The following is a 12,349-nucleotide window of genomic DNA, read 5'->3' on the forward strand; positions in this document are numbered from 1 at the left end:
TGATTTAGGATGGTTGTATTTTATGATTATAATCATGATCAATCGTTGCTTGTAGGCACCCCGAGAGCTTATGCACTGGAGACAAAATCCTTGTGTGTCCATTCACTCTTTCTTGGTCAATAAAGAATTCTATTCTGAATTCTATTCTTATTTTCTTTTTAATCCTTTGTTATTGTGATTATTATTATTATTACTTTGTAGTTCTGCCAAAATGCCAAAATCCTCACGGCAGCCTTGCCATGAACCCTCCGTCCAGCATCTGTGCATGGAGCAGGGTGTCAGCCGCGGCGGTCTCACTGGCTTGGGGCTGCCATTCCACTGGTGGGGAGAATCGTGACTGGGGCGTTCCGTGACTTGGGCCGCGAACAGGCTTATAAAGATTAGATTTACCGGGAACTACCTGCTTGGTTGTCTTCTTGGTTTCCTTTGCCTGAACGGAACCTGACCTATTTCGGCATGGCTGAGGGGACGCAGCCTGGTCTAGAGATGGCTGAGCAAGCAGAATCAGAAGCGCCCGCAGAGCTTGCTACCCCAGAAGCCTTGCCTACGCCTCCATTGGGCCCGGCAGTATGGCTCAAGGAGAGGCCAGAAGCCTCCTCGATTGGGGGTGCAGGAGGGTGCTGCTGGGTAAGCAGCAAGGTCTGGGTGCCGTAAGTGGATGGCTGCCAGGTCCTCTGGGCCCTGAAGGTTTCAAGCGTATGCGGGGCCCCCTACCCTCATGCCCACTGGAGGACATTTTTCGCAATGGAGAGAAAGAAGGATTTCGGAAGACGAATAGAGTTATTCAACTGCGTTAGGTAATCAAACTCTGGATGTTATAAAACAAATGTTTGGGCCGCCCAGGTTGAAGGAGCCGGTTCTTGATGGTGGTTGGTGTAGAGAGCAGGAGCCACCCCATCTGTCCCCATCTGAGACATGTGCCTCAGATGAAGGGTCCCGCTGGTATAGGGACCACCCTGGAGTGATACCACCCTATGGATTAGGCCAGGGGGTTACTGGGGAACAGAGACCGGCAGCGCAAGCTACAGCATGGAGGGTCGTGTCCTATGACAGTTGAGGTATGGCCAGAGGGGAGAGGGAATATGAGGGCTCCTCAGCAAGGCCTCCTTGGCCTAGGCCGCTGGGCGTTCTACCAGCTGTCAGAGCATCTTTTTATGGAAGCCCAGATAAGGTTGTCCTTTTCATTGGACAAGTTATTAACCATCTGGATAATTACAGACATTTATACATATCACAGTGGTCTATGGTTATGGCCGTAGTGGCAAACATGGAGGGGGAGGTGGCTGAATGGGTTGCTAACCTACATAGTGACCATGCCAGAGAGCTGGGAAACATTGGCCTACTCCTGGGCAGTGCTCCAGGAATGATTTGAAGGTAGTAGTAGGGCACAATGGGCGTAGGGAGAGTTGCTGGCAGTCAAACAGAGGGGCAGGCCAGTGACTGATTACATACTTGCTGGGAAGGTCAGGGGCTGGCCAGAGAGATTGGTCGTATATCAGTTCAAGGTTGGTCTCGACTGTGGGTTAAGTAGAGCCTGTGTATACTGGGGCCTGAGACCTCGCCTTATAGACTGGTTCCAGGTGGTGACTGAGTTGCATGGAGTTGATGATGGGTTGAAAATGGGTTGGACGCGATGGGGTCAAAGACCACGTGAAAAACCAACTAAAATCATCCCTGCCATGTCGACAGCACCACTGATAGCAACAAGTCCTTCTATTGCAATGCCAGTTAGAACTGGACCTCCTTGTATGCTGATGTTGTGTTTCTGGTGTGGAAAACTGGATCATAGGGCTGTGGGATGTGGAGAGGTGATTGTACAGGCACCAAACATAAAGCCTGCTACTCGGCCAGGGATGGTGAGGAAGAGTGTGTGGAAACCCATGGAGTCCTCTAGGGGAGCACAGCAAGCGGCTCAAACACCACAGGGCAATGGCATACCCATCATTATCAAAGGCGTACTGGTCAGTGAGAGTGATGAAGAGGAGGAAGGCCCTACGGTGTGCAATGCTATCAAACTTTTCCTTTTGCCAGTTACCCTAAAAGCAAAAACCTGCTGGGAGTACAAAGCCTTAATAGATTCAGGATGCACTAGATGTCTTATAAGTGCTGATACTGCTGCTAGGTTGGGGACTACTTGTGAGGAGACTATCCCAGCCCATACCTTTTGAACAAATGGATGGCTGTTTGTTGGGGGGCCAGCTGGTCACGATGGAAATAGAGCCACATAGGGAGGTCATACGTTTCATGATTTTCCCGGGAATTACCGAGGAGGTTGTATTGGGCTTAGCTTGGTTAGACAACTTGGGTCCCACTATTTGGTGGAGGGGAGGTAGTAGGCATCCTTGGATCGGACTTGGCCCTAACCGACCTCCACATGAACAACTTGCCATGGGGTTGGAGTCTGACAAAGGTATGTATGTATGCTAGTGTATGATGATCTAAGGGAGTTGCTCAGTGAGCAAGTTGTGATACCTTGCCTCCCCATAGGAATTGAGTGAGATGTGAGCGCATATATAAAAAAAATCTTAAGCGGGGTTTTATACAACCAGCCTGATCACACATAGACAATCCTGTGCTGTTTCGGGGGGGAAAAGATGGAGGGTTAAGGTTGTGTGTTGACTTTAGAGGTATCAATGCGGTTTGCGAGGAGCACCTCTACCAGATTCCATTGATGAAAGAGGTTGGCCCGATTAGCAGAGGGCTACTTATTCACTAAACTGGATCTCAGGGAGGCCTATTACAGGATCTGGATCAAAATAGGCAACAAATGGAAAACAACTTTCAATTGTCCGTTAGGTCACTATTAGTTTAAGGTCATGCCCTTTGGATTACAAGGAGCCCCTGCTGTATTCATGCAGCTGATTAATGAAGTCCTGCATGAACACCTTTATAACACCTTTGTTGACCTAGATGATATAATGATATACACTTAAACAATGGAAGAGCATGTCCAGCAAGTACTTAGAAAACTATGGGATGCCAAGCTGTTTGTGAAATTATCAAAATGTGAATTCCAAAAAACCCGTGACCCGACAAATGCGCGCCCGACAACAGTGCACCGACAAAACCGCGGTGATAAAACCGCAACGTTGACAACGTGCCCACAAAGGCACGCCGACAAAAGGGCGCCGACAGAAGCGTGATTACAGTTAAGGAAAGGGTTAGGGTAAGGGTTAGGGTAAGGGTTAGGTTTAGGTTTAGGGTTAGGGTTAGGTTTAGGGTTACGTTTAGGGTTACCTTTAGGGTTAGGTTTAGAGTGCGCTTCTGTCGGTGCGCTGTTGTCGGCGTGATTCTGCGCTCATTCGTCAGCGCGATTTTGAACTTGCGGTTTTCTCCCCGCGGTTTCGTCGGTGCGCTTTTGTCGAGCGCGCATTTGTCGAGCGCGCATTTGTCGGTGAACCCACAAAACCAAACTGGACTATTTAGGGTTCAGAATATCATCTAACGGTATAGAGATGGACCCAGCAAAAGTAAAGGCGGTGATGGATTGTCAAGCCCCAAAGGAATTGCAAAGCTTTTGGGGGTTTGAAAATTTTTATCACCAATTCATCCTGTCCTTTGCCCATGTAGTTCTGCCCCTAATGAACTTATTGAACACCAAATGGTTAATTTGGAAGCCACCACCAGGTCAGCCCATACGGAGGTCGCTGGCCTGTCAGCAAGCATTTCAACTCTTAAAAAGATTATTCGCCCAAGAACTGGTATTGAAACATCCTGACCCCTCCAAGCCATCCACTGTGCAGGGTGATGCTCATGTGGCGGCAGTGGCGGCAGTTCTGTTGCAGGCCAATGAGGATGGAGTTCTACAACCTTCTGCATACACGTCTCACAAACTGTCTGATACGGAACATAATTGGGCCACCTGGGAAAAGGAGGCTTTCATGGTTCGATGGGCTTTACTTACTCTGGGGAGGGATTACCATTTGGAGTCTGGAGTAAGAACTTAGAGACCCTCCAGAGTTGATTCCCTAAGTGGCATGCACTCAGTGGCACAGGGGTGGTGGGGGTGATAGGCAGGCAATCCGGACATGCCGCACAGGCCAGGGGAAAACCAAGTCAATGGGCCGGATTGGGCGAGCGGCTATGGGAGGCTTGTTTTTGTGTCTCTCTCTTTCCCTGTGTCCCTTGCTGTGCATTGTGATCGCCTGCCTTCCACACTGCACCTCTGCCTCCGTCCGCTGTCGGTACAGCTGCACTAAGACAAGCCACCTGCGGCTGCCCACCTCAGCCCACTGACTCAGCTTTCCTGCGGCCTGCACATGTCCCAAGGTCCCAAGTGAGCATCTATCAGCTGCCATCATACGCTCCTTACACTTGAGCTTCACTACCATGCAGTGACAGTCTGTCCTGCACTCTGGGAGGGTGAGTGCTGGAGGGAAAGCTAAAGTAACCACAACGTCTCCCCAAAGGTTACCCAGCTGGGAGAAAAATGGGTTAAGGATGCAGCTTGCCCTGGACTCTGGGAGGGCAGATTGTGGAGGGAAAGTGAAAGTAACCACTGTGTCTCCCTGAGATGGTGCTTCAAGGACACTCAATTGGGAGGCGAATGGGTGGAGAATAAAGCTTCGTATCGACCAATACTTGAAGTTTTTGTTTCAAAATATATTTTATTCATTTTCACATTCCATTTTACAATCACTTATATACAGAGTATTTGCTATAAGAAAATAAAAAAAATAAAATAAAAAATAAATAAAAAGAAAACACAACTCATCATTCACAGCCCCACCTGACACTTCCATCCTCCATACACCCCATCCACCCCCTCCAACTTTCCTTTCCTCCCTCTAACGCTCCCCTCCTACTTCCCTTTCCCCTCAAACCTTCCTTCTCCCCTTACTCCCAACACACCCTCTTTGCATTCCCCTTACTCCTTCCTTACTCCTCCCTCCTCTTTCCCTCTACCTCCCTCCTTGGTGTATTCCTTTATTCAAGTGTTGTTTATTATAATCTGATAAGAAGTAAAATAAACCAAGGAAAAAAAAAATTTAAAGAAAGAAAAGAGTAAAAAAAAAAAAAGGAGAAAAAAAAGAACAACCGTATATAAGTGCATTCTTGTTCTTATTGAGACTATGTTAACACCCACCCACCCACCCCCCAAAAATCCCCATCCCTACTCCTCCCGACTTCCCAGGGCCCACACCTGGCACTGCCTTCTATCTAAAGTATCTTATATTCATATGGATTAAAAATAAAAATAATATATTAAAGGAAAAAAAAAAACCAAAAAAGAAAGAAAGAAAAGAACAAAGAAAAAAAGAAAAAAAAGAAACTCTTTGTGTTAAGCTCAGCCCCCCATCTTTATCTATGCTTAAATAGTGTAAGTCATTCTATCTATATTTTATTCTCGTCTCTTGCTTCTTTGTTATTTACCCCGACCTCCTGTAGACTCTCCTGTTCCTCTTCCTTATCCTTGTATTCAGATAAACATTTATCCAAATTTGTAAAGTAATTTCACCAAGCTTTCCCTTCTAATAAAAATTAGATAGCATAGATCATTCCACATATTCAAATAATACTTTCAACAAAAATCAGTTTACCTTCCGTTTTAAAATTATCTCATCCAGCTTTCCCTTCTAACAGAATTTAAACAACATAAATCATTCTGCATTCATTTTACATATATACATTCAGTATCACCCCACCAATAAGTTCCGCTTTTTCTGCCGGAGAGAAGTTTTTGAAAACGTGTTGCTTGAACCTAATCTGTAATGGGAGCAGGGTCAGCGAGGAGAGGCAGTTAAGAGAAGGAAAACTTGAACCTAGGGATTTTGGCACGTGATCCTCAGTTCCGTCTCTACATTACCATAATACATTTCTCATCAGATAATGCCTTCCTCAACAAATAAGAGCTGAGGATCATTTCTATTTCGTGGTGTTAAGTGGTGGCAGGTCTGACAGCATCTATTGTAGTATCCTGCTTGTACCGGGGATCCAGGAATCGCCAAGCTCACCTGCTTACGGATCTCAGTTTACTGTTCCCAGACCTCTGGGGTTCGTCTGAGGCTGGTGGGGCTGTAGATCCACACTTTCCAGTGAGGCTTTTATCCAGGGACCCAAAGAGTTTGGCAAATCGGATGGTAATCCTGCCCCATTTTGCATGATCTACACACCTCTCATTTCCTGCAGGGCAGACCCCGATGCGGGTGGGAAGCTTCTGGGTCTCCTCTATTGGTTTTTGCAAATCTGAGTTGCTTGGGAGTGAGCCCAGACTGGATGCCCTTGTCTGTTAGTCCTTGTAGTAGCCACTTCTTAGGCCTGTAGGGAACAAATTTCAGCTGTCTCTGCTTGATTGGAGTAGGACCCGCCCTCCAACTTCCCTGGCCCAGGATGGCAGCTGTGAAGGGGGACCTCCCAAACAAGGAGGGAAATTCCCTTTCCCAACTCAGGGGTCTCCAAAATTGCTGGCTGAGGAATTGTGGGAGGGGAAGTCCACATCCGCAACTCTTAAAGCGGCCATGTTCGGAGACCCCTGGTGGTAAAGAGAGGCCCGAGTTTTGTTTTGGTGAAATGCGACGAGGAGTTTTTTCTGCTCCTTCGGTAAATCTAGAGGTATCATCTACGTAGAGTAAAATTTCAGGTTCAGCTCGCCCAATAATTTAGAATTTATAAATTATAACGTGAGAAGACTTTGGGATTGTCACTTTGCAGGCAAGCGATTCTGAGTTCAGATTAGGAAGTGGAAAGATTTTCTCTCCCTCTTTAGATAAGAAATCGGTCAATGTGTCCCCTGCAACATTATCCTGGGATACAGATATTCCCATCCGTGGCCGGAAGCCCTCGAGGCACAATCATTGTTCTTTGGAGAAAAGATAGGAAGATGTAAAGTGACACCCCCGGAGGGAAGATATCAAAGTGGGGGGTGCTCACTGTCCTACTTTCCCTCCCTCCCCCACCCAAACACAGCATCATCTGCTCCCTCCTAAAACTTTGGAACGAAAAAGGAATAAGGAAAGAATATGGCAGGGTAGAATACAGAATAGAACAGAATAGAAAATAGGACAGAACAAAATAGAATATTCTTTATTGATCAAGTGTGATTGGACACACAAGGGATTTGTCTCCGGTGCAGACGCTCTCAGAGTACATACAAGCAATAAGTGATTAAGCACCAGAATCATACAATAAAATCATCATAAGACACAACACTCAGTGATAGTCCTAGGGTGCTAAACAGGCAATCGACAGCAATGCTGATAAGATACTAAATAAAGCAATATAAATGGTGAGATATAAGCTATAAAGTTATAATTATAAGAAGATAAGCAGACAGTTAATAGGAAAGACAAGAAAGACCGACTAAGTATTTTGACACTGTTGTGGGAATCAGTTGTTCAGCAGAGTGATGGCACGGGAGTGGGTGCGTGGGAAACTCCCTGTATCTAGTTGTTTGGGTGTGCAATGTCTTGTAGCAGGGGTGTCAAACTCAAGGTCAGTGGGCCGGATCTGGCCTGCGCGGTGCTTAAATCTGGCCCACGGGACTGGCCTGGAAATAGCAAAGGACCAGCCCGCAGTGCCTCTGGCAGCCAACACGGAGTGCACCCGGGCCCTTGCGCACCCCATTTTGGCTGGCAGGGTATTGCAGGAAGAGTCTCTGGTGTCTCGCCCCCCCACAGCCCACTGAGGATAACTCCAATGCTGATCTAGACCTCGAAGAAATCCAGTTTGTCACCCCTGCCCTATAGTGTTGCCTTGAGGGGAGAAATCAAAACAGATTCTGCCCAGGATGGGAGGGGTCTGAAGATATTTTCACAGCCCTCCTTCTGACCCATGGGATATACAGGTCCTCACTAAACAGTAGAGGCTGGTTGCGATTGTTGTTTCTGCAGTCCTATGTATCGACGTCTGTATCCGTCCTATTTGGTTGCGGGCCCAAACCAGACGGTTACAGAGGTACAAAGGAGAAGTCCTCTCACAAATACTGGGCCATGAGAATAATGGCAATCACAATGGCCACGAACAAGCAACATGACACAGCCACTGTGACAATTTCGATGAAGCTCCAGGGTCTCTGGCCCACCCTTTGTCTGTCTGTTTTGTTGCTGGGCAGGAAGGCTTTGACGTCCTCATCCCGAACATTGGTTATTTGGTACAGCCGGTTGGTGTAGTATCTGCCCCCATTCGCTGAAACTGTTTTCTCCACCTTCTTCATCAGAACTGAGACCTGCTTCTTCCGCTCGTCTCCCTCGGCCCTGTTGTTGAACCCACAGACGCGGTTCCTGCACTGCCGAATCACTTCCCGCAGATTCCTGTTGTTGGACTCTTGGATGTACTCCTGCAGGGGGGTCCCGCCCAAATCCTCCACGCAGGTAAACAGGACGATTGTGTGCCTGGCGGACTCGGCCCCAAAGATATCCCGGACACACTTAGCGGCGGTCGCATCTTCGGTGGTGAAGCGTCCCACCTGGCTCACCAAAATCAGGGCATGGGGGCCAGGCCGGGAGAGCTCCACGCAAGCCATGATCTCCCGTCGTACATTCTCATCATAGTTTTCAGAATCAAAAATGCCCGGTGTGTCGACTACAGAGATTGGCCTACCCTGCCAATCCCCCTGCCCTTTTTGGCAATGCAGGGTGGTCGTCTTTGCTGCCACAACGGACTCAAACTCCTTCCGACCGAGAATGCTGTTGCCCGTAGCGCTTTTCCCGCCTCCGGACTTTCCGACCAGAATCAGCAGGAGTTCGGAGACTGTATCTGAGAGTTCGGAAGATGACATTACAAAAACGAATTGAGACATTTATTATTTGCCCGGGAAGAAACAGGGGGCTGTATTACAATGCTGGGTCATTATTGAGATGGCTGGAAATGGTGACGATTTTGGAAAAGATTCACCGCTGCTCTAACATGGTTCAATGATGTTTTTTTGGGACTCTACCAGAATTGCTAAATTGGGCTGCTCAGCCACGCAGATTCTCACAACACGGAAAACCCCCGTTTAGCAAAACCCCACGAATTAAACCCAAAATTGCAAAACTACCCTCTGGTTTCAGAAGGCAGCCTGGGTCCCAAGGGTGAGCCCCGCCTCAGCGGCTCACCACCATATATCCGAATATGGCCACTGCATCCGGTCATCACCAGCAACGCTGGGTCCAAGTTGAGTGGCCCGAAAAAGACTCGAGACCAGTGACAAAGGGCTGCGCCAGGATCTCTGACCCACTGAGCTTGGGGTGGGAGGGCAGGTTAAAGAGACAAACTTGACCAACTAGGACTGATCCTCCCGGTCTCCCCCCAAAATTTGCACCTTGGTTTGTTTTGCACAGTGAGATCAACCCTTCAGGGAGGACAATCTATGTAGAGTAGGGGAATCGCGAAGGATCCTTTCCAGTTGATCCAGAGACTTTGCTGAAATGGGTCCATCCAAGGCCCAACCCCCCCTCCCCATAAGTGACCCTGGGCAGCCCCTTCTTCCTGCCTGCCTGTTCCCCCCAGCCCACCAGTCAGATGGCTGCCTTCCGTGGCTGCCCTGCATTCCTCCCCACCCGGAACAGACGCCGTCCGGGGCTAGTCCAAAGGCTAGCAGATTGTGGGCGGAGGCTGGAGGGAAACTTCGGTGGGCAGAGGGACCCTCAGGGAAGGTGGGAGGGGGCAGCTCAGGAGTGGGGAAGGGGTCTCCACAGAGGGCTCAAGGCAGCCCTTCTCTGGGCCTGCCAGCAAAGGCTCCCTCTGCCTGCTATGGGGAGAGAACCACCTGGTGAGACCCACCACTGGCTCTCCAAGTGTGTTTACCCCCCTAATCCCCCCCCTCAAATTCCAGGCGTGGCCTCCTCACTTACCCAGCATGGAGTCTTCATCCATGGCTTCCTTGAAGAGCAGAAAGGAAACAGTGGTCAGACACGGCTCTGGACACCCGGGGGGGGCTTGGTGTGTCAGCGGCCCCCTCCCCAGAAACCACAGCCTGGTCCCCCACCCCATTCAAGGCCCCGCCCCGAAGCTGCTCTGGAGTCCCTGAAGGGAGCCAGGAAAGGAGCAGAGGAGGGGCAGGGAGGGAAGGGGGGAAGTGGGGCTGGGGGACCCCCATTCCTTGGGGGAGGGCCACTGCATAATTTGGCAGCAGAACCTCCCTTGTTGCCTATCGTAAGAAGAAGGGGGCTGGTTGAGAGCAGGATGGGGGGGGGGGAATCCTGTTGCAGAAAATGACAGGCTTTAGACTTCTAAGGATGCAGGAAAAGTTTATTTGGCAGCCAGGTTCAGAAAACTAGCGAAATAGCTGACTTTGCCAGTCCTGAACCGCCTTCACCATCGAAGCAGGCGTTCTTCTACATTCTCCAAGGCTGCGTAACACGGAAACAACTCATTTCTTAGTGGTTCCCTTGAGGAGGAAGCCTTACTTACTTCTCCCTTTGTTGTAGGTACTGAGTAGGAGTCTCTAAGCGAACTTTAGCTGACCCCTGTGGTCTTGGGAGACTATTGAACTCTGCGGTTAGGCACCCGCTTCCTGTTCTCTTCCAAGCTGCATCTCTGCCTATGTGGCTTTTTAATATAGGAGTAATGGGGCCCCCAGAGGCCGTCCAGCCTGACCCAGTAGGATTCACACTTAATGTCCAAATCTCACTTTACGTCCTACTTTAATCCCACACTGGGCCTGGAGGGTATTGGGGGAGGGGGATTCTGAGCACCTCCCCCTTTCCAAAATATTCACACAGACAAAAACACACACAAACCCTTTCAGAAGCCCTTCCGAGATCCACCCCGGCTGTCTTAATAGTTGACTGGTAGGTCATCCTTGGTTCCAGGCGGATTCCCTTGGCTTGGCTGGGAGAAGAAACCAGAATCAGAAGAGAGCTGGAAGGGACCTCAGAGGTCATCTATTCCAACTCCCCCCCCCTCCATCTGCCCACGGACCCAAGGGCAGCCCTCTTCTCCCCAGCATTTCGGCGCTGCTTTTGCTTCCTTTTGGATGGGGGGGGGTGCACTCCTTCCTTCCCTCCCTTCCTCCCCCCCCCGCCGCCTCCTTCTCCTGCGCGGACTTACCTTCCAGCGGCTATTTTCAGGGAGGGGGGGGGGCGGAAAGCACTGCAGAGAAGCTCCGCTCGACCCCTGAATAGCAGAGTCGGGAGGGACCGTAGAGGTCTTCTAGTCCAACCACTTGCTGAAGCAGGAAACCTGATCACTGGAGACAAAGCGCTACGCCCGTTTCCTGCGGGTGGGATGTGGGGGTGGGGTGGGGGTGTCGTTTCGGGCTCTTTTCTTCAATCACGTGAATTCCAAGCAGCGCTGCCGCTCGGAGACTTTCACTTTCGCTTTCCCGCCTTCCCTGCCCTTTGGAAGAATGCTTAGAGAGCGGTGGGGAGGGGGCGCACCCAGCCTGCCCCTGTTTGTTAATGAATGTGGGGGTGGCACCCCCTAATGATTACGCAACTCCCCAGCGGAGGACGCCCCTCCTCCACCCCTCCCCTCTGGGCCTAACAAAGGGGGGATCTTCTGGGGAGACGGGGTTCCCTTCACACGCAGGGCAAGGCAGCCGTTCTGGGGGGGCACTCACTTCTTCCCAGCCCCTCCGTTTATTTTATTTTGGGGGGGGGGCGGGGTGAGCCTTTTCCTTTCAGACAGAGGAACGGAGTTGGAAGGGACCCTGGAAGTCATCTAGTCCAACCCCCAAAGAGGACATATGGCCATTTCTAACAGATGGGCCGTCCAGCCCCTTCTTGAAACTTGGGAGTCCCGGCCAACAATTGGCGCAAACTGGATCAAGTCAGGAAAACCACTTGGCAAAATGTAGATCGAAAAATTGAATGAAGTTTGGATTTTGATAGGTTTTTAGTCCCTGTTTTTAGCAGGACCCGAAAGGCTTCATCCACCCGGGGATAAAAGGAACCTCACGAGGGGAACCAAATCCTGAGCGCTTGTAGATGGTCTCCTTCTTGAGCAGGGGGTTGGACGCGGAACGCGGAACGCAGGAGTCAACGGAGCGCCTGGCCGGCTCCCTCCGATTCAGGTGGGTTCCCGGTGGGCTGCTTCCCCCCCCCCAGCTCGCCAGGGCAGGGATGCGAAGGGGGGTTTGTCCGTCCTCCCCCTCCCACCTAGGGGCACGTCGGATCGTCCTGCAACTTTCGGGAGGGGGGCGCACAGAGGAGGGGGAACCGCTGCCAGCCGCCTTGTCCTGCTTCCAGCCTGGGCAGCTTCGGAGGGCACCAGGCGGCCCGGACTCCCTCCTTTTCTTTGCGGGGGGGGGTGGAGATGTTCCTGAGGGAGGGAGCCTCTTTTGGAGAGAGAAGAGTAAAGGGGAGGGGCCTCTGCTCTGTGTCCTCAAGAGGTCCAGCTGCTTTGTCAACGTTTTGTGTTCCTTTTGGGCTGTTAACAACAGAAAGACTATATGAACCCCAAATGATTAAACTATCCCAAAACGGGA

The 12,349-nt window shown here is 50.3% G+C and overlaps 1 protein-coding gene across 1 annotated transcript; it reads right to left on the reverse strand.

The window, feature by feature from the left end:
* Positions 1 to 7,004: 7,004 nt before the first annotated feature.
* LOC148045678 (GTPase IMAP family member 2-like) lies at positions 7,005 to 10,721 on the reverse strand. Its single transcript, XM_087712283.1, has 3 exons — positions 10,662 to 10,721; positions 9,774 to 9,801; positions 7,005 to 8,694 (listed from the first exon to the last, which is right to left on the reverse strand). The coding sequence occupies exons 1-3, from the start codon at positions 10,719 to 10,721 to the stop codon at positions 7,913 to 7,915; spliced, it is 870 nt and encodes a 289-aa protein (XP_087568409.1). The 3' UTR covers positions 7,005 to 7,912.
* Between the last annotated feature and the right edge of the window lie 1,628 nt (positions 10,722 to 12,349).

This window comes from Thamnophis sirtalis, unplaced genomic scaffold, assembly GCF_051295495.1.
Source record: "Thamnophis sirtalis isolate CommonGarterSnake01/CBP01778 unplaced genomic scaffold, rThaSir2_p1.2 scaffold_4, whole genome shotgun sequence".
Classification (NCBI taxonomy): domain Eukaryota; kingdom Metazoa; phylum Chordata; class Lepidosauria; order Squamata; family Natricidae; genus Thamnophis; species Thamnophis sirtalis.

Coding starts and splice junctions, on each gene's coding strand:
- LOC148045678 (XM_087712283.1), bottom strand. CDS start 10,721: ATGACCTACCAGTCAACTATTAAGACAGCCGGGGTGGATCTCGGAAGG. Junction 9,802..10,661: donor TCGGAAGGGCTTCTGAAAGG/GTTTGTGTGTGT, acceptor CTGCTCTTCAAG/GAAGCCATGGATGAAGACTC. Junction 8,695..9,773: donor GGATGAAGACTCCATGCTGG/GTAAGTGAGGAG, acceptor CCGAACTCTCAG/ATACAGTCTCCGAACTCCTG.